Raw genomic sequence first — 22,263 nt, 5'->3', positions numbered from 1 at the left:
CAGGTCCCAGGGTTCGGAGAAGCGCTGCGCAAGCGCTTCTCCGAACCCCGGGATGTCTGCTTCCTGTCGGCGGCTGGGAGAGAGGAACGGAGGAGGAGAAAGCAGCGCTTTCTCCTCCTCCGTTCCTGTCCCCCTGCCGCCGACAGTAAGGACAGGTCCCAGGGTTCGGAGAAGCGCTGCGCAAGCGCTTCTCCAAACCCCAGGATGTCTCCTTGCTGTCGGCGGCTGGGAGAGAGGAACGGAGGAGGAGAAAGCAGCGCTTTCTCCTCCTCCGTTCCTGTCCCCCTGCCGCCGACAGCAAGGACAGGTCCCAGGGTTCGGAGAAGCGCTGCACAAGCGCTTCTCCAAACCCCAGGATGTCTCCTTGCTGTCGGCGGCTGGGAGAGAGGAACGGAGGAGGAGAAAGCAGCGCTTTCTCCTCCTCCGTTCCTGTCCCCCTGCCGCCGACAGTAAGGACAGGTCCCAGGGTTCGGAGAAGCGCTGCGCAAGCGCTTCTCCAAACCCCAGGATGTCTCCTTGCTGTCGGCGGCTGGGAGAGAGGAACGGAGGAGGAGAAAGCAGCGCTTTCTCCTCCTCCGTTCCTGTCCCCCTGCCGCCGACAGCAAGGACAGGTCCCAGGGTTCGGAGAAGCGCTGCACAAGCGCTTCTCCAAACCCCAGGATGTCTCCTTGCTGTCGGCGGCTGGGAGAGAGGAACGGAGGAGGAGAAAGCAGCGCTTTCTCCTCCTCCGTTCCTGTCCCCCTGCCGCCGACAGTAAGGACAGGTCCCAGGGTTCGGAGAAGCGCTGCGCAAGCGCTTCTCCAAACCCCAGGATGTTCTAGCGCCCGTTATTGAACGGGCTGAAATACACTAGTTCTTTATAAAGATAGGGGCTGCCAAGCTTTCGACTCATGCAAGATCTCATACGCAATGCAGGTGAATAACAGACACAACTCTCCCTCATGTTGCCTCTGAAAGATTATCACTGTTGTAGTTCAGTCTGTCTTGCCCTCTTGCAAGGCGCAGGTGCATGGGGAAGGCAATTTAGGGCAACCCCACAATAGAAGAGCTGGATTCTCACTGGCCCCTGCTGGTATAGCAGAAAGTCCTACTTGTTATCTACCTTGCAATGGGAGTTGGCAACCATGTTTTAGCCTCTGCATTTGCTGGATTATTGCTTGGTTGTCTTTGAAGAGAGAGATGGGACAGTGATCAGTAATGGACACCCTCTGTGAAATATCATTTCTGTGCCAAATACTCAGTAGTTACAACTGAAAGCAAGATACAGTTGCAAGCTTAATGCTCTTTCAATCATCGTGTCTGAACCCCACCCCACCCCCAATTGATGGTCCCTCTAATGTCTTTGTTGCAATACTATAGATAATGTTGATGATAGTTAATGAAATTAGGAAGACAATACAGTACTTAACAATATACACACTCCTTATAGAGTCGTGGCTAGCGGGGGACTAGCCAGATTTTTTTTCCTGGGTGATGCCTCTGGAGGCCTGCCATTGAGGATCCCAGACTCTCTCTCTCTCTCTCTCTCTCTCTCTCTCTCTCTCTCTCTCTCTCTCTCTCTCTCTCTCTCTCTCTGTGTGTGTGTGTGTGTGTGTGTGTGTGTGTGAGAGAGAGAGAGAGAGAGAGAGAGAGAGAGAGAGAGAGAGAGTAAATGTGCATGGGGTGTGTGTGCCAAACTGGGTCTTTGATCCGGGTGAAATAAAGCCTAGTTTCGCCCCTGCTCCCTATGTGGGAAAGAACTGGAAACAGTTATTATACAGTATGACCTGTTTCTTGCCCAGACTGAGATATCCAGGGGGGGGGGGAGCCCTAAGTGTTTGGTGAGAGGGACTGGAGTGTCTAGGGATTGCCCACTAAACTGGGTATGTTTTCAATTGCCTTTACATGGGTAGAACGGTTTAGTCATGCTGGCCACATGACCCGGAAAGCTGTCTGTGGACAAATGCCGGCTCCCTCAGCCTGAAAAGCGAATTGAGCGCTGCACCCCATAGTTGCCTTTGACTGGACTTAACCATCCAGGGGTCATTTACATTTACCCTTTTTACTGTCTGCACAGTGCTCACTTTGGTGTGTCTTTGTGCAAAGTGCCCTTTCACCAGAGTGCTCCAATCACCAAATTTCCCCCAATGTGCTTTTAAATTCTCCAGGCAGGCAATGTAGTCCAAACACTGTTTTCAGTAATGGTAGGGAGGAGTGTGAAGCACTGCCATAGCCAGTAACAGATGTTATGCAACTGCAGAAGTCTGCAAAACACAGACGTCTGCAAAACACAACCCTTCTGACTATTTTGCTATATTGTATATATCATCCTCACCAACTCTATTCCACCCCCCTAATCTGTCTCTCTCTGATATTTGCCTTCCCCAACCAGCTTCTCTGTTCTCAACAGCTCCCGCCCTCTTTGTCTCTCCACTGGATATTTTTAAATGTACATACTAGTATTAAAGGAAGATATCTTTAACTTATATATTGTGTCTTATATATTCCGTCTAGGATTTTTAATCTTCTCTACATTGCTTTCATGTTGCTAGCTGCTTGTTTTTAGTTCTGCTGATGTGTTTTGTACGTACTTCTCTTTTATATTGTAGTATTTAATGTTCTTTTTAGTTTTTTATTGTAAATGTAACTTTTTGTAAACTGGCCCGATCATCTGTTGAATGGTGGGATATGAATATAATATAGTATAATATAATAATAATAATAATAATAATAATAATAATAATAATAATAATAATAATAATTTATTATTTATTTATTATTATTTATATTGTTTTGTATTGTATTGTATTGTATTGTATTATAATCCAGGACAGATTATCCACCTAAATGTAACTGGTTTCTCTCTTTTGTTGTTCAAGGTTCCACAACAGAAAAATAGCCAGTAATTAGTTTTTTTCATTTTCATTTAAAACATAAATAAATCTGCTACAATTCCAAATAAACCAGAGATTTATACACCAGCTCCATTTAAAAAAAGGGTCCACATTGTTGTTTTGGAGATTCATATCTTGCATCTATCATTCAAACATATGCAACTCCCAACACTCCTGGCATTTGCATGCTGGCTGGGGCTGATGGGACCTGTAGTGCAGCAACATCTGGAGCTCTGCATGCTCTGGCTTGGAGTGCCCTCTTGAGGTTGCTTAGTTAATTTAGCAAAAAAATATGGAAAGGCGTTACAGTGGTACCTCAATTTAAGAACAGTTCCCTTTATGAACGATTCGGTTTACAAACTCCACAAAACTGGAAGTAGTGTCCCGGTTTGCAAACTTTACCTCAGTCTAAGAACAGAAGCCGAACAGTGGAAGGGCACCAGCAGCGGGAGGCCTCATTAGGGAAAGCGCACCTCAGTTTAAGAATGGTTTTGGTTTAAGAATGGACTTCCGGAACGGATTAAGTTGGTAAACCAAGGAACCACTGTATTGGGCTCTGTCTATCAGTTATGTCTCTTCTTCTCAAGCCTTTCAAGAGCCCAAGTCTCGACACATTTTCTAAATCTGTTGTTTTACAAATCTGAGATACAGTGGGCTATGAGTTCAATTTTTTTTAAAAAAAAATAGGCTGATGGGTGGACAAAGGTGATTTCTTAGAAATATGAACACCTTCTGATTTCTCAATCAGTTCTAATATTTTTCTTGTGTGTGTGCGTGCGCTCATATATGTCTCTGTGTGGTTGTTTTACCTTATTACGAGGCGGCTTTTAGCTGGTGGAAAGTCTTTCTGTTACTTCAAGTAGTGACTTAGGTTCTCAGAACATTCTGATTGCATTGCTTGTGACAGAACAGCATCATTCTTGGGGGGGGGGGAATCACTGTTTCTATGGTCAGCCTGTGGAGGCAGCTATCTTTTTGCCCAAATAATGCCCCCGAGAATGCCGCTACATCATGACATTGTATCGTTCTCAAGGGACATTCTATCACAGAAAGGCCACCAGAGCTGCATACATACCATCCCTTTAAATAATCCTGGGAACTGTAGTTTGTTAAGTTTGCTGGGAATTATAGCTCAGAGGGAGAGAAATGATAGTTCAAATGATTCTTGGGGGATGCTTTAAATGTGCTTTAAAAGGGTGGTGTAGAAGTAACAAGGTTTCCATGCCTCTGCAAAAGAGAGAAACCGACTCTGCCACATTGTATGGCCCTATTTGTCAGTTGTAAACAGCTTGCTATTCTTCTGCTCCTCCAGAGAGATTACTGTGTATGGAAGCCACAAGCCAATGCATGTTATATGGACACTGTGTGCAATGTGTGCAATTTCTGTGCATTTCTAATTCCACAGAGCTTTTTAGTGTCAGTTAGGCTTTAGCAGTTGTAACTGGATTTTTAAGTTACAACATTTTAACGTTTAAAGGATGATAGAGTGCATGGAGTGTGTATAGATGACTTTTTAGCTAGGCACAACCATTTCTATGGACCTGTGGCACATGCTTCAGTGATGCACCTCCATCATTATGTCTGACTATATCATACCCTCCAACATTTCTGCAGTGAAAATAGGGACATCCTGTTCCATAATGAATTTTTTTACTATTTGAATCCCATACACCTTATTGAGTTGCCCCAGCCACTATGGGCAGCTTCCAATATATATATAAACATAAGAAAACACCAAACATTAAAAAAACCACACTTCCCTATACAGGAGTGCCTTCAGACAGCTCGGGGGTCAAATAACTCCATACCCTCCAACATTTCTCCAATGAAAACAGGGGCATCCTAAAGAAAAGTGGGACACTCCAGGATCAAATCAGAAACTGGGATGGCTTCTGTAAATCAGGGATGTCCCTGGAAAATAAGCACACATGGAGGGCCCTTCATTTCAATGGATCAAGATATCATTTACAAATGGAAAAATTCCTTCCAGCAGCACCTTAGAGACCAACTAAGTTTGTCATTGGTATGAGCTTTCGTGTGCATGCACACTTCTTCAGATATGAAAGCTCATACCACTGACAAACTTAGTTGGTCTCTAAGGGGCTGCTGGAAGGAATTTTTTTGTTTTGTTTCGACTACGTCAGACCAACACAGCTACCTACCTGTAACAACGGGTTCAGGGCAGGCAAGGGCAGTTTGATTATTGTGTGTGTAGCAGAGATACCTTCATGCATTTGATTACCTTGTCTTTTATTTCACAGGAAATTATAGTTGTGGTTCTTCTTACCTTCCATATGGATCTGGATCATTCAGTACTCCCTTTTATCCAGCACATTATCCGAACAATGCAAACTGTGTATGGACAATAAATACTTGGAATGGCTCACTTATAAACCTCACAATTGCAAGTATTGAGTAAGTACAAGGGGAACTAAATAGTGCTATAAAACTGCAGCTCATTTAAATGTGGACTGTCCTGTGCTCACTTTGTCATATACTGTATGTTTACTATTATAATTGGGAAGCATGACAATGAACATCTCTGTTGAGTATTCATGTGCCCTACTTTACAGAGGACAGCCCTGTATTCAAGGAGCTGTCAGAGGAGAGTCCTCAGTCTGATGACACTGAATTGATCTTGTATGGTTCGGAGGCATACTGAATCTCTGCCATAGTTAATTGATATACTAAGTTTATATGTTGGGTTGTATGTTAATGCAGGTTTCTTGTTTTTATTCCAGGGCACAATGCCCCTTTGACTATATTGAGATCTATGATGGATATATCTACTCACGTTTCCTAGGAAGATTTTGTAATGGGTCCCACCGAACATTTTTTTCCACATCAAATGTTCTCACAGTGGTGTTTCACAGTGACAGTAGCATAACACATCGTGGTTTTTTGGCTTACTACTCTTCTGTTTATGCGGCATACGGTGAGTCTGTGTGTGTGTGTGTGTGTGTGTGTGGTGTGTGTGTGTGTGTGTGTGGTGTGTGTGTGTTAAATTGAACTCAAGTTGAATGACTGAATGGAGTAATAGTTTGTCATTGTGTACATTCATCACGCCCCATGCAGAATGTACACAGAATCCTTCCAAGAAGAGGGGATTGTGCACATTTCCTGATAAATATACATAATCCCCAACAAAACTTTGAGAATGCGCAAATCTTGGCTCAATTTTGTACATTCCCTGGTCATTATTCACTGTCCACAACAGGCCTTTGGGAATGTGCATATATAAAGTGATTGGGTTTTGTACATTCTCTAGACATTATGCATAATATCTAACAGGCTTTTGGGAATCTACATATCTCAATGGTAGCTTGCACTTTATTTGAGCTACATGCACATTTTCCAGTCAGCATGCATTGTCCCATTTTTTCCCTCTGTCTCTTGTTCAGAAGCATGCAATCTGCTCTCTTTGGGCTGCTTCTGACCCACTACCTAATCTTCTTTGCCCACAACACACCCTCTCACTGCTCAGCTAAACACCATGCTGAAGAGGGGGCTTCAGATAAAGATGATTTATTATTACTCTTTATTAAATATATATCCCACCCTTCTTCCAAAGGAATTACCCCCCCCCCTTTGAAGACTAGCCTCCTTTTAACCAGCTGAGCACACATGGGGGAATGCATGTAGTGAAAAATTCTACATCTTTGCACACCCCAGAGGCGTAGCGAGGGTTGCCATTGCCCCGTGCACAGTTTTCCCCAGGGTGCATTTTGCTCCTCATACCACCCTGCCAGTCCCATGCTGCTTTGCCATTGTGTGGCTGGCAGGACATCAGGGGGGTGCAACAGGCATGTGCCCTTCCAATCAGACCAATCAGGCTGACTGGAAGGGTGCATGCCTGCTCTCATGTGTCCTCCTCACATCACCCTTCATGCTCTGCTCCCCGTCGGTGCACCCGGATACTGCTGCCTCACCCTCCCACAATTCTGATGGAAATTCTCCCCACTCTGGTGTCACTATTAAGCTGAGGGAAAGCCTTAATAGCAGAATTTCTACCATTGTTTAAAACCGCTACTTTCCCCTCTACCTCTCTGTGTGTGTCTCTTCTTACTTCCATGCCATACCACTGCTGTTGTGCAACCTGCCTTTGCTTTTGCTCCTCTATCCCATTCTGATGTCATGAAAACCCAGGATTATGATACAATACTACAAATTCTCCAATGGGGGCTGAATGGTGAAGGTCTTACATTTTTGTCTACTATATATTTTGGAAAGTAGTTTGTCTGTCCATTTGTCTGTTGTTCTCTATCTGTCGGAATGTCTCTTGATTTCCCCTCACAAACTTAGCTGGGGGCACTGTTATACAGTGGTTCTGATCCTTCCTCCTGGGCTGTGTTCAGAAAGTGGTGGTGGGGGATGAGTGTTCAGACCCCTGGGCTCTCACTTGTGGGGTGCCTCAGGGTTCTGTCCTCTCCCCCATGCTTTTTAACATCTACATGCAGCCGCTGGGAGAGATCATCAGGGGGTTTGGGCTGGGTGTTCATCAGTATGCGGATGATACCCAGCTCTACCTCTCTTTCAAATCAGAACCAGTGAAGGCGGTGAAAGTCATGTGTGAGTGTCTGGAGGTGGTTGGAGGATGGATGGCGGCTAACAGTTTGAGGTTGAAGTACTGTTTTGGGGGGAAGGAGGTGGGCAGGTGTGGAGGAATCCCTGGTCCTGAATGGGGTAACTGTGCCCCTGAAGGACCAGGTGTGCACCCTGGGAGTCATTTTGGACTCACAGCTATCCATGGAGGCACAAGTCAATTCTGTGTCCAGGGCAACTGTTTATCAGCTCCATCTGGTACACAGGCTGGGACCCTACCTGTCCGCGGACTGTCTCACCAGAGTGGTGCATGCCCTAGTTATCTCACGCTTGGACTACTGCAATGCGCTCTATGTGGGGCTACCTTTGAAGGTGACCCAGAAACTACAATTAATCCAGAATGTGGCAGCTAGACTGGTGACTGGGAGCGGCTGCCGAGACCATGTAACACCGGTCTTGAAAGACCTACATTGGCTCCCAGTACACTTCTGAGCACAATTCAAAGTGTTGGTGCTGACCTTTAAAGCCCTAAACAGCCTCGGTCCAGTATACCTGAAGGAGTGTCTCCACCCCCACCGTTCAGCCCGGACACTGAGATCCAATGCCAAGGGCCTTCTGATGGTTCCCTCACTCTAAGAAGCCAACTTACAGGGAACCAGTCAGAGGGCCTTCTCGGTAGTGGCACCCGCCCTGTGGAATGCCCTCCCACCAGATATAAAAGAGAAAAACAAGTACCAGACTTTTAGGGAAGCTTTTAATGTTTAATAGATTATTGTATTTTAATGTTTTGTTGGAAGCCGCCCAGAGTGCCTGGGGAAACCCAGCCAGATGGGCGGGGTATGAATAATATATTATTATTATTATTATTATTATTATTATTATTATTATTATTATTATAGCTTGAAGGTTCCTGAGGTATAGTGGCAATATTCTTTGACCGCACTGGAATTCCTCCAACCCCTACAGCTTCTTATTCAGCTATTTTCCTAACTATATCATTATTTCTACTTTTTCTTTCAGAATTCTGACAAATTTTCTTTGAAAGGCTGGTGTCAGCTTGTGAAGCAGAACTCATTCATGACACCCACCCAACATGTATTTTCATAGCCCTTTAGCACATTCATTCTCCAGTACCTTCTTTCTAGTTGAGGGGAATGACTTGAAAGAGGTGAAAATGTACAGAAAATACTAGACATACAGTCAAACCTCTGTTGTTGAACATAATCCGTTCCGGAAGCCTGTTCAGCTTCTGAAACATTTGGCAACTGAGGTGCGGCTTCCGATTGGTTGCAAGAGCTTCCTGCACTCAAGCAGAAGCCGCATCGGACATCTGGCTTCCGAAAAACGTTTGAAAACCGGAGCATTTACTTCCGGGTTTTCGGCATTCGGGCGCCGAAACATTCCAAAATGGAGCCATTTGGGAACTGAGGTTTGACTATATTAGGGGATTTTATAAACCCCAGACTTTAGCAGGCTCTTGCTGAGACTTGAATTCTGCAGTATCTGTTACCATAAATGACTGTGAATGCTAATGAGTGATCCACATGCTTTTGGTGTCGCCATCCCAGGTCTCCAACTGGTGAATGGACGTCATCGCTGCGAGGGCCGTGTCGAAATTGGTTCTTACAATGGAACATGGGGAACTGTTTGCGATGATTCGTGGAACCTGGTGAACGCAGATGTGGTGTGCAGACAACTTGGATGTGGAGGGACTACCCCATTAGTGGCATATTTCGGTGAAGGCTCTGGACCCTTTCTTCTGAATGATGTTTATTGTAATGGAAATGAGCACCACCTTTGGGAATGCTCCAATGCAGGCTGGAGATCCCACAACTGTATTCGCAATGAGGCTGCTGGTGTCATCTGTTCAGGTGACTTCTGATTTTGTCATACATATTGTTTCTATATTAGCATATTTTAATCAGTTTGAGCATCTAGGTTAGGCAGTATATTCACTAAATTTTTATTTTTATTTATTCTTTGTAATAGCAAATAATCCAGTCCTCGCTAACTATAACTAATAGTAACATTGATTATTCAGGAGCAAAACAAACTGTTGATCTCCCAAGGTGCTATCAATAAAAACAAAAGTATTGGGCTTCTACAGTGGGGAAAATAGCTGCAAATTATGATCTGCAATCTCTGATGAAACCAACACCATTTGACTTTTGCTGTAACTCTGGTCTACTATTTCCAATGAATTACTGAGTCATTAGAAGAGAATATAACACTCATTTAAAACACTCAGGGAAGTTTTTAATGTGTGACATTTTAATGTAGTTTAAATTTTTGTTGGAAGCTGCCCAGAGTGGCTGGGGAAACCCAGCCAGATGGGCGGGGTACAAATACATTATTATTATTATTATTATTATTATTATTATTATTATTATTATTATTATTATTTACCACTTCCAATGAACTGGAAGTATATGTCAGGAGCCCAGGCTGCCGTCTTCATAACACAGCACGCATATCGTAATTAGCTTGAAGATTTACTGCAAAACAAACAATTAGCCGAGCATCCTATTTTACGATTCAGCTGACCCTTCTGGGGAATATCCTGTACCTATGACCCTTACGTTTCTGGTTTTGTTTTCTGTCTAATACCTTTTCCATTCGTCTACTCCTGGGGCTCATGGGGTTAACTGCCTCCTCTTCAGTGAGGAAATGCTCCCCCTTCTGCCCAGCCTGCCTGTGTTTCTTGAAAGAGTTGGCTTCTCTCCAGCCCGCCCTCTCCTAACAGCTTATCTATATTCCTTTCAGTGTCAAGAAGGGGGCCAGTTGACAGCCGACTGCTTCCACCTGTCTGAGAGAAATGCAAGCCTCTCTGTTACTGGCTGCCTTCTAACTCATGCTGGACTTCTCTACCTTGGGCAGTCGTGCTCATGACAGTATATTTGGATTGGCATTCTTTCAAGTAGCAAATAGATCGACAATATGCTATTTTCTAGTGGGGGTATGACATGTCATGAGAAAAAGCACCTGATATGTTTGATGAGGCATGTGATGAAGGCTGAGCTGGAAATGTAGACGATTTAATTCTGCATAATATGGGCCTTGGATTATGCAATAAAATGCAAATACCCCAAGCTGGCTAAGGGTTATATGTAGAAGGACGTAGGCTTCTATATTTCCCTAGCTCAACGGAGAGTTGCATTAGTTACAGGTAGGTAGCCATGTTGGTCTGGCGTAATCGAAACAAAAATAAATAAATAAATTCAGTAGCACCTTAGAGACCAACTAAGTTTGTCATTGGTATGAGCTTTCGTATCTGAAGAAGTGTGCATGCACATGAAAGCTCATACCAATGACAAACTTAGTTGGTCACTATGGTGCTACTGGGAGAATTGCATGCCACGTCTCTAGCCTAATCCAAGAATTGTAGGCACATAACTCAATTTTGTTTTTTGTTTTGTTTTTAAAAGGTGAATTCTTGTTGAGCTGTTGGCAAGCAGAGGAGCAGGGACTTGATTTAGCTCTCTTATTTTCCTTTACCCAATGACCACTGATCAGAAAGATATTTAATTATACATTTGTTCTAATGAATATTGATATCGCAAATAATTATTCTGATCAAACCATTAACACATTTGGGAAACATTCTAAGGTATCTCTACCTTTTTATTTTTCAGGTGGTCATCTTATAACAGTTTCATTTAATAAAAGTTTCCTTACGGGTGTTTTTTTTTTGTAGTGAATAACTGCAGCAATATTACAAGATTAAGGGAAAAGGTAGCAGTGTTAGTGTATTAAAATATTTAAAAATCTTTAGTTGACTAAATTGGTGTCCTCGATTCATCTGGCAGAAAATCAAACAATAACTTACAAAACTTTCAGAGGAGTGGGTGGGCAGAGGGGAATTGCTCTCCTGAGCTTCTGTGACTGACCACCTTAGCTACTCCTTGATGGGAAGTGGGACATGATAGTCAGGGGGTGGGACTTGTGGATTTCAAAGGTGCCCATTACTTCCCCACCCTTATCTGAGCACTGAGATCCAGCATAGAAGAGGCATTTTCCTTTCTTTTAAAATAATTCTTAGGCAGAATCTCTTGTGATGTGTAGCCATCATGTATAAAAAATGCAGTTCGTTTTTTCCTATAGGAACCACTGTTTATTCATCATTTGAAATGTATGCTGATGGAATGAATTAATTCACAATGATTTAATTCACATATGTAATATGATACAATGAGATGATATATCAGAGGGGGAGGCAGCATAAAGCCTATATGCCATATCTAGACAGCCAAAGGGGAAAGCATTTTTCTTCTATAGGCAAAATACATCTACATCTGCTAAATTCGCAGGTGTGGAAAATGCTTATTCCTTTTCTCACATGTGCTGCTAATAATAATTGGTTTTACAATCTCTCTCTCATAGCACATAAAGATGCAGGTAGACACCAGAAAGCGGTTAGCACTGTTGACAGTTTTGATGAATCGTGTAATGAAGTGTATCATTTATACAGTGTTATGAGTTGCTCGGTAATGTGAGCTGGGGAAATCCCGGTTCAAATTCTGCATTTCCTTTCCATTTCCTAAACAATTCATTCCATTGTCCTACCTTAGACCGAGCATTGTACTGATTTCCTTATAGCTAATTTATATTTGCCTTTCTGGAACTGAGACCCATTAGTCTTCATATTATTAGTGGCATTGGCAGTGGGGAAGAAAATATTTAGACATTTCTTAATAGAACAGGTCTTTCAATGGCAATGTATTCTAATCCTTATGAATGAGGTACTTTAGGCAGATCCTGCCACTAATGGAAAGCATGACATTGAAGGTAAACATTCTTCCTATTTGCAAAAGCTTGAAGAGGTTTATATCTGGTCACTTTAAACATATACAGGAGATGGAGCAATAAAGTCAGGCTTCTTCTGGATTTAGAAACACAGATTTATAGGAGGTGGAGGAAAAGGCCCTCAGCTGTTGGAATTACTGTGTTTTGTAAGATGCTTTTCAAATTAATTTTTAAAGTTGCAAAATGTACCTGCAACGTCAAGGGATATTACATGAGGAACATAAATGTAACTCAGCCTTGGCTATTTTTCTGGGACTTACTTTATGTATTTATTTATAGTTATAAAAGTATTGATAAAGATATCAATGTGGTGTTCACTGTTAAAACATAAAACATATTTTTCAAAAAATACCAAAAATGCAAATAATCATTAAACTTACAGATTAATCAAAAATCAAACAGGTGCAAAGGCATGTTGGCACAAAACAAGAGATGCCTGAAAGTCAAAAGCTTGAGTCAATTGTTTAAATTGCGCTCTCTCTCTCTCTCCCCCCCCTCTTGATCTTCAGAGAGACCAACACCAACACCTCCAAGGACAAGTAAGGTCCAGATTTCTTTACTTCATTTTTTTTTTACATTACCTTTTTATGATCACTTTTACTACAGCTTCATTTGTGGTATCTGCATTATCACATAGTCTAACACAGGCATAGGCAAATTCAGCCCTCCAGATGTTTTGGGACTACAACTCCCATGATCCCTAGCTAACAGGACCAGTGGTCAGGGATGATGGGAATTGTAGTCCCAAAACATCTGGAGGGCCAAGTTCGCCTATGCCGGATCTAACAAAACAGAACTTGCAGAATACTCTTATACTGTTCACTTTTAAAATGTATATATAAAGCCATGTGTTATGGTGGCTGTTGTCTATTGCTTTGAGGAGGAGTAAAAATGAGATAACTCAGCCTCTCTTTCAGGGTTTCTTAGCTTCAAGGCTAACGTAACAGTGAACTTGAAACATAAACTGAAACATTTTTTTACATGTTTACAGGGAGAGAATAAAACCTCCCCTTAGCCACAAATTTTAACACCTGATACAAGGTCATTCACAAAAGATCTCCCCATTTCCTTTGTACAGAGGCAGACATTTCTGCAATAATATTCCTTTGCGCATGTGGATGTCACCAGCAGCAGACAGTGGGGTGGACAAGTACTGCTCAACTTACCACCAGCTGGTTCTGTTGGTGCTGCTTACTGGGGTGTTAGAGAAGGAATGAGGTAGTGGCAAGGCTGATGCAAATCCAATACAGTTTTTGTGCCAGTAACTTTGCAGAGTGTTGACCTTCCACCTTCTATAAGCAGTAGTGAGTGGAGGCGAAGTGAGTGGCACTAAGCCATCCTGCTGTCCATTACTGGGTGTATCCCTTTCACTGGACTGAGCATCCTAGTGGCCACATGGCCATTCAGAGAATCCGCCCTTCTCTCTTTAAGATGGCACTGCTAGATAAGCCAAAGTATAGGGTGTCTAAGTCTTCATCTTTAACACTAGGACTGAATCCACGATAAAATGCTCTGCTGAATCCTTAGCCTAAACTTAGGTTTGTGCTTTGTTTCTCTCCAAACAAACCATGAGCAGCAAGCAAGTTTTGTTCCTGGCTTACTACTCATGGTTTTGAAGGAGGTGGTGGGTGGGAAACCCATGAATCCAGGTTTGGACGCAATACTAAGGTAGATCATGGCTTAGCTCCTACCAGGGCAGTTGCATTAGAAGCAGGGGAGAAGTGAAGTGGCCATGATTTTAGGAGTGTGCACAAGTCACTGCACATTCACTAATAAACCATAGCTAAGCTTAACTATGGGTTAAAGTGATGCAGTAACCAAGCACCTAGGTAAAGGTAAAGGGACCCCTGACCATTAGGTCCAGTCGTGGATGATTCTGGGGTTGTGGTGCTCATCTCGCTTTATTGATCGAGGGAGTCGGTGTACAGCTTCCAGGTCATGTGGCCAGCATGACTAAGCCACTTCTGGCAAACCAGAGCAGTGCACAGAAACGCCGTTTACCTTCCCGCCGGAGTGGTACCTATTTATTTACTTGCACTTTGACATGCTTTCAAACTGCTAGGTTGGCAGGAGCAAGGATCGAGCAATGGGAGCTCACCCCATTGCAGGGATTCAAACCGCTGACCTTCTGATCAGCAAGCCCTAGGCTCAGTGTTTTAGACCACAGTGCCACCCACGTCCCACTCAACCAAGCAACTACTTCAGAATATTAAGCAGGGTTGAAATATAAGCCAACCCTGATTGCAACATGTGGCTTTCTCAGTAAGGAACATTGGCTTCTGGGTGTAACAAGCAATTGATCATGGCAAGTTTATAATATTTTCTAGAATATTCCATATATTCCATATGTCTGTAACAAAATGTGTTCTGTGTTTTATTTCTTAGCTCCCACAACAAATTATTCTTGTGGTGGTTTCCTCGCACATTCATCTGGGTCATTTCAAAGTCCGTTTTTTCCATCCAACTACCCAAACAATGCCGACTGCGTATGGGAAATCCGAGTAGGAAGCAATTCTCGCGTATCACTTACTTTCCAAACACTTCAGTAAGTAAAGTTCTAACATTGCCCATAATTCATAGTCTCAAAATGAAATTAATTATTATTATTAATAGTAGTTTTCCTAGATACAACATTACATATATATTCAAAAAGAGGGTGAGATTATAGCTGGGAGGCAAACAGTAGATGTGACCAGGACCATCCAGTGAGTCCATGATTGAACACCAAACCTTAGATTCTAGGCAAAAAAGACCACAATGCATTTGCCATTTAAAACACATGACTTCATCCAAAGAATTCAAGAAACTGTAGTTTACCCCACACAAAGCTACATTTCCCAGTACCCTTAACAAACTACAGTTCCCAGGATTCTTTGGGGGGAGCCATGGGCCTTATATATGTCATTTAATTGTATATTGTGAATGTGATTGCTAGCATTTCTAGCTCCTTCTATGGTCTATAATCTATTATCACCCAAAACTGGCTGTCAGTTTCATTGGTTCCCTATTAGAGTACTATAAGCGCATTAAATCCCCAGCTTTTATACTAAGACTGCAGCATATCGTATTTTAGAAAACTGAGGACAAGCTTATTTGCTGAAAAAGAGGGGGGGAGTAAGGGTTGAACCCTGCTTGTGACGTAGCATGCTTACAGCCCTACCTTGTAAATCCAGGTGTGTTGTAACATGATAGCACCCAAATGTACTCAGATGCACTCTTTTCTTCCTACTTAGCATATTCAAGGGCTTTGTGTTCCATGTCTGAACTGTGATGTGCCATGCCTTGACAAACAAAGTCCTGCTTGCTTTTCTATTTCTTTTGTCTCCTGTTGTTTGTCTAGTATCTGAGCAACATAACACCCCAAAATAAAGAGTCTGTTATGTGATAGTAGCTTAAAGGAATTGCAAGTGTAGAGTCTAATTCATCATGATCAGTGAACATTGCTGTAAATATCACGTTCTTGTTTGATTTCTAGACTAGCATCATGTAATACACATAGCTGCCCCTGTGATTATATCGAAATCTATGATGGAACACTCCATAACTCTCCTATGCTTGGGAAGATTTGCTCTGGCTCTTACCAAACCTTTACATCAACCTTCAACATGTTGACGGTTAGATTTCACAGTGATCATAGCATCACAGAGAGAGGGTTTTTTGCAAACTATTACACCATCCCAGCAAATCATAATACAAGTAAGTGCAATTTTGCAATACATTTTTCTGTTACCAGATTGTTGTCATTCAATTTAGTTAAAGAATCACAAATTTTCTTGGTATTGTATTGGGTTTTTCTGTTGTCACTAAAAAAAACAACTCCATATTTTTATGTTTGGAATCCATAACTTGCATTTGGCTTACATGTGTACCTAGGAACTGCTTGTCAGACTCTCTTAGCTTCAGAAGCACCAGAGGCTGATTTAGGGGCGCGTGACCAGTTCACCTGGACAGGGTGTCGACTTGAGAGGATGCCACAGGGGGTGGCATAACAATGACTTAGAATGGAAGGCGAGAAGCTGGGGTGGGAGTGGGCATTAAATTCTGGCCTTGCACAGGGCGCCACTGAAATTTGAAAGCCCACAGTCCACCAGTGGAAACACTCGTCTTCAGACCATTGTTATATAGCTTACATTGGCTTACACACACCAAATACTTCAACCCCCAGGCTATGTTGCTTACTTTAAAAGAAAATGTATTGATTGCACTGGGAATTAGTTCAAAGCAAATATGTTTAGGGTATAGAGTAAGAGGGGGTGAATGCAAATGCACTGACAGAGCCATTTCAGTGCTCCTATTGGTGCATTTTCATCCTGCTGACCTCACTGCCACTTCAATACCTCTCTGACTTCCAATAGGCAGCAGTGATGAGATGACTGGAGGTTAGGTGATCAGCCTATCATGCCATCTGCTACTGCTGAGTAATACATGGGTAGCTTTTTGGATGAGAAAAAGGAGATCATGCTCATTTGCCAAGGAAGCCTAGGCTTCTCTCACAACCCACAAAAGCCCAAGTACACAAAAACATTTATGGCGGTGTGTGTGTCACAATATTGATATTATGACATCATTGCGAGCCCCCCCCGGACACCCCCCCCATGATATTACAATCTGCATACACTTACATTCTAAAAAAAATTGTTTTAACTGTTTTGTTACAGTCATAAGACTAAAGTGGGCACTAAAATATATCTCTCTCAGGCGTCAAAGGCCATGGAAAAAGAGGTGTGTCTTCAGCATATGATAGAAACTACATAATAAAAGTGGCAGATAGGAAAAATGTAAGGACGTATATGTCAGGGAACTTTGTGTTCCTCTGTACAGTACAATAAAGATGGATGGCATTGCCTTCATAAAAGGATAATAATGTATTGTCTTGTTTTATTTTAGTGCACTAATACCACATCCTTTCTCTCCTTGCTAGCTCTTCTTTGTGGACCAGAATATATGCAAGCTATAATAAGTAGAAGTCACCTGACCTCTGTAGGCTATTCTCCATGGAATGTCCACTTGATTGACCCATCCTGCCCACCTAGGATCACACCATATTATGTTGTTTTCAACATACGGTACAATGGCTGTCAGACCAGAAGAGACGTATGAAGATTTATATTTGATTTCTATATGCATGCCTTTCTTTCTTTTCTTTTTCTTGTTTAGAAAAAGCAGGGCTTCAGGGGTTCAACTGGGGCAATGCCAACAAACTGAAACATGTTGCCCAATTCATGTAGATACACAGAAACGGATTTAGGGGAGCGTAACTGGTTAATTTGCACTGGGCACCGAGCCAAGAAGGCTGTGCAGAGGGTGCTGCAACAATAATTTAGCATGGGGGGGGAGCACTGACTTTTGGCTGCTGAAATTTGAAAGCCCAGAATCCCCCCCTTAGATCTTTGTACAACAAATAGTCACATAAGAAAATATTTTTAGTTTGATTTTTAGCATCTGAATAGCCTGGGCTATTCATGTTACATTGGCAGCATGGAAAGGAGCCAGATCACAAGATCCCTTGCTGCAAATGTAGTATGAGTATGGGATGTTGAATGGGCACCATCAGAAACCCCAATCTCTGCTGTGTTGGGGGTTGCATGGTTCAAGGGAAGAACAGCAATACGGCATATGAGTTAGCTGTATGTTCAGAGCAGTAAGACTTAGCAGACACACTTCAAGCTCTCACTGTGGGATAAGTAAGTTGGCATTTTGAAACAAGGAAGGACTATCATCACACTTAATTCTGAACAACAGTTGATACAAATAATATTTGTATAGAGAATTCAGTAGCATCCCCAGTGCTACCATTGGCTTAGACAATTATTCCTACAGCTTGAAGAGGCAACTTGGTGGTGGGGCTGCTTTGTGCAAAGGTAGCATTAAGACTGGCTGCAGCAAATTCTACAGTGCTATGGCAACATCCTTACATCAGAAATGTATGTTAACCGCTCCCCCCCCCCCGGATGTTTCAAACAGGCAGATGCTGATACTATTATTTATTCAAACCTGATCACGGCAACTGCTTCAGGATACATAATTAAAAGGAAAAGGGATCTTCACTTCCATGTTAGCTGCAAGATGCTGAAAAACACTTGGATAGAAACCATGTATGTCGCTAATGATGTACAGGAGATCAATGAAACTCGATATGGACAATACGAAGTGAACATCACATTTTATACCTCCAACTCCTTCTTATATCCAGTCTATGACTCACCTTATTATGTTGAACTGAATCAGGATTTATATCTGCAAGTTACTCTTCATAACTCTGACCCAAATCTGGTGCTGTTTCTGGATACATGTAAAGCATCACCCAACTACAATGATTTTACAACTTTGACTTATGATATCATCAAGAATGGGTAAGGATTTTCACCTTATATATTGTCTGTCATATTAACTGTGTTAATCTTTATTGCTTTTCATTTCTAAACATATATGTGGGATAAATATTAGATCTCATTAGGCATGCCATTTTAATCGTGTTGTCACTCCAGCCAGAGGCCGCAAAGTAGGAAAACAGTTGAGGGGGACTCCCTACAGTCAGGGGGACTCCCTACAGGGAGCCTCCCCCCCCCCGTCATCCTGACCAGCACTTTGCCCAGTGACAGCACTAGCAGCGGGTCAGGAGGAGGAAATGAGGAATGGAGCAGGATGGAGAGAGGGCTCAGTGAGGCGTCCGAGCCCTGGCTACGCTCTGGGGAACAGAGCGGGCAGGAAGGGCGCAGAGACGCATCAGAGCCTTGGCACCGCTGTGGTCGAGGGACAGCGGATGAGGGGCCGGAGCCCAGGCACCGCCCCAGCCAGCAAGAGGGGAGACCCCTCCTTCCAGTGACTAGGCGGTCATGTTTTCTGATATCTCTGCACTGTAAATACGGTAGTATGCACAATAAAACTCTTAAAGGCAGCACGGACTGGAGCATCATACTCAAGAGTAGCCACAACACCCCCCTGACAGGACCATTCTAAAGTTGACATACATCTAAGAAGAAAGGGTTATTATTTATATTTATGTTTAAATTATGTTTATTTTGGTTTGTTTATTGTTTGTGGTTATTTTATTGTTTGTGTTTATGTTAAGATGTTGTTTTTTTGTCAAGATTAAGTTACGTTATGCTAAGATTTGAATGTGGTGGGTTATGAGTTTGTTATGATTTTGTTTTTCTTTATGATTTCTTTTTATGATTTCATTCTATATTTTTATGATTTCGTTCTGTATTTTTAAAGGAAAATAAAGATTATTTTTTAAAAAAGTTGACATACATCTAACCTAATTCATGATCCATTCCGCTGGGAAGGATGGAGCAGTTAGGAGGCAGCAGAGGCATTCCTCTACGCAGAACTGCTGATATCTACAGGCGGGGGAGTTTCACTCCTGTGCTCACCAAGGGCACATGCTGTTGACAGCCTGTTGCTGGTGTTGTTCCTGCCAGTGGTAGCAATGTAAATCCTCAAAACAGGACAGACTGGTGGCAGGAGGGGTGGAGATGCTAGATCCTAATCTGGTCCAACAATTGGAGAGGGGTCTTATCTGGGCCTCTCTGCTGCACCAGCCTGCAGCTGCCGCAGCAAAAATAAAGAGCAATATCGCACCTCCCACTACTGGTATCTTCCACTCTGTCCAGCTTGAGTGACAGGTCTTCCAATGCAGTGGTGGCTCCACATTTAATACATTGCAGTAATCCAACCTAGAGGTTACCAGAACACAGAAAACAGTAGTTAGGCTGTCCCTGTCTAGATAGAGGTGCAGCTGATGGAAGGCACTCTGTGCCACTGAGGCCACCTGAGCCTCAAGCAACAGCAAAGGATCCAGAAGGACCCCCAAGTTGTGTACCCAATCCTTCTGAGGGAGTGTAACCCTATGAAGAGCAGGCAACATTCCATCCATCCAGTTTAGTGAACTGACCGTGAACTGGATTGAGCTTCAGTTTGTTGGCTCTCATACAGTCCATTACCAGGGCAAGGCAACAGTGCAGCACATCCACTGCCTCACCTGGAGATGTTAAAGGAGAAGAAGAGATGTGTGCCATCAGCACATCGCTAACAACCTACTCCAAGCCCACTCAGCAGTTTCATGTAGATGTAAAACAGCATAGGGGATAAAACTGAACTCCGATGAACCCTGCTCCAGAGGGCTGAAGATCACTCCCCAAGCATCACCCTCTGGAAACATCCATCCAAGTAGGAATGGAACCACCACCGCAAACCAGTGCCACTGACAGCCACTCCAAAAGGATACTAAACTAGTATACTGATGTAGCAAATTATTGACTAACCGAAGCTTGCATTAGTCACAAACCCTCACTCAGGTTTGATCTGACACCTTCAAGCTTCCAAAACATCTACATTTAAATTATATTACTATAATAATTTCCTTGAGATTAAAATGAGACGCTCAGAATACTCTAAGGCATGTGACATTTTGTGCATTAGTTCAAAATAGTACCTCTGCATGAACCAAGATGTTCCTTGTTCCTTGTAGCAAATTTTGACTCAATATATAATTTGGCATGTGCTGTGTATGGTTACTTTCAGGAAAGTGAAACTTAGAGCTGGACACCTGTTTTGAAGAACTGTTATGCAATTGACATAATAAAGGTTACACTTACAGAAGTTTTTGCTTTCCTTGGGAAAGCAAAGCCTTGCAAATTAAAAGGATGGTAAAGAACAGAAAAGTGAGTTCGCAATATACCACCTCAACAGATCATTTACTTACGTGTTTTCATAGGGTTGCCATATTTCACGTTTTAAATATTTGAACTTCTTCTCTGCTTAGTTTACTACTGAAGAACAAGTGGGGGAAGTTAGCAGTTATGGTGAATGTTTCTGTCAATATGCTTTGTGCAGTTTTAATTCAGAGTGAGAAATCATTGATATCTACTTCAATTAAAGCACGGCAGGCATGCCCTTGAAATCAAGCATATTAATGTTATTCATATTATGTTAAAGTGACACTTGTATGTTTTATTTCAGAACTGTTCAAAGTGCTACTTTTATTTCTTCATTGTACCACATTAACTATATGATGTGAATTGAATACTAATTAGTGTAAACTAATTTTATTATTTTGTTATTTGTGCAGGTGCGTTAATGATCCTACATATCGGACCTATTATTCCCCATACAATTATGTTGTTCGGTTTTCCTTCAAAGCCTTTGACTTCATGTATAAATATCCATCAGTTTACCTGCAGTGCAAACTGGTGGTTTGCAGAGCCTATGACTATTCTTCCCGATGTTCTCAGGGTTGTCTGAATCTGCCTAGATCTAAGAGACATACAAGCTCCTACGAGGAAAAAATGGATGTCATCATTGGGCCAATTGAACTACAGAAGAATGGCATTAAGAATAGAAATTCTGGTAATTTTGCTTCCCATAGAGTTCTTTAATCTCTTTTAAATACAAATCAATGCCCTTCTAGAGTAGGGATAAGGAGGAATGTATTTTAAATGGATATATGCACAGAATTTGGCAGTTCCAACCTGATTAGAATACTGCATTAAGCACCCAATTATATCTGAATCACTTGTTGCTGTTTTTTTAAAGCTCAATTTATATGCATAATTATATTGAAAAACTAATATATATGAATTAATATATTGTATAATGCATTCAAAAGTATCAAGTTTTATGCTGTATTATATTTCTGCAATATCAATTCATATTAGTAGTACATGCCTATTTTATAGTCGTACACATAGTTGTGTGCATCTCTTAATGAGCTAGTTACCTTAGGAGACCTCCTAGAGTGCATATGCATATAACAATGCATATAATATTGAGCATTATGCTGCTTGTTGAGATTAAGAAGTGAGATGGGAATTAGAAAAATATATATATGGATAAGCATGGCATTGAGATTTTCAGAAAACCCCATCCCTCTTTCAGATCTGTTTCAGGTTGTTGAGGTTAAGGCAGAGCAATTAATGTGTCCTGTAGCTTTGAGAGAATGAGAGCTATAGGGGTGCAGGGTATAAGCTGAAATCATCATTATTACCATCATCCTGGCTAGCACTGTTTCAAAGCCCTAAAAATGCTTATAATGCATTTTAGC

The 22,263-nt window shown here is 42.2% G+C and overlaps 1 protein-coding gene across 2 annotated transcripts in view; it reads left to right on the top strand.

Annotated features, from left to right (window-relative positions):
- Positions 1–22,263, top strand: part of LOC118096495 (scavenger receptor cysteine-rich domain-containing protein DMBT1-like) — a 39,924-nt gene that overhangs the window by 15,175 nt on the left and 2,486 nt on the right. For both annotated transcript variants that reach the window (XM_035138403.2, XM_035138404.2), the window contains 9 exons: positions 5,135–5,288; positions 5,615–5,808; positions 8,984–9,286; positions 12,728–12,757; positions 14,604–14,763; positions 15,694–15,914; positions 17,140–17,312; positions 18,183–18,571; positions 21,292–21,569. In XM_035138403.2, coding sequence (XP_034994294.1) covers positions 5,135–5,288; positions 5,615–5,808; positions 8,984–9,286; positions 12,728–12,757; positions 14,604–14,763; positions 15,694–15,914; positions 17,140–17,312; positions 18,183–18,571; positions 21,292–21,569 — 1,902 coding nt within the window. The remainder of the gene's footprint in view (positions 1–5,134; positions 5,289–5,614; positions 5,809–8,983; positions 9,287–12,727; positions 12,758–14,603; positions 14,764–15,693; positions 15,915–17,139; positions 17,313–18,182; positions 18,572–21,291; positions 21,570–22,263) is intronic.

This window comes from Zootoca vivipara, chromosome 5, assembly GCF_965207765.1.
Source record: "Zootoca vivipara chromosome 5, rZooViv2.hap1.1, whole genome shotgun sequence".
NCBI classification, from domain to species: Eukaryota; Metazoa; Chordata; class Lepidosauria; order Squamata; family Lacertidae; genus Zootoca; species Zootoca vivipara.
This window is presented reverse-complemented; position numbering and strand designations above follow the sequence as displayed.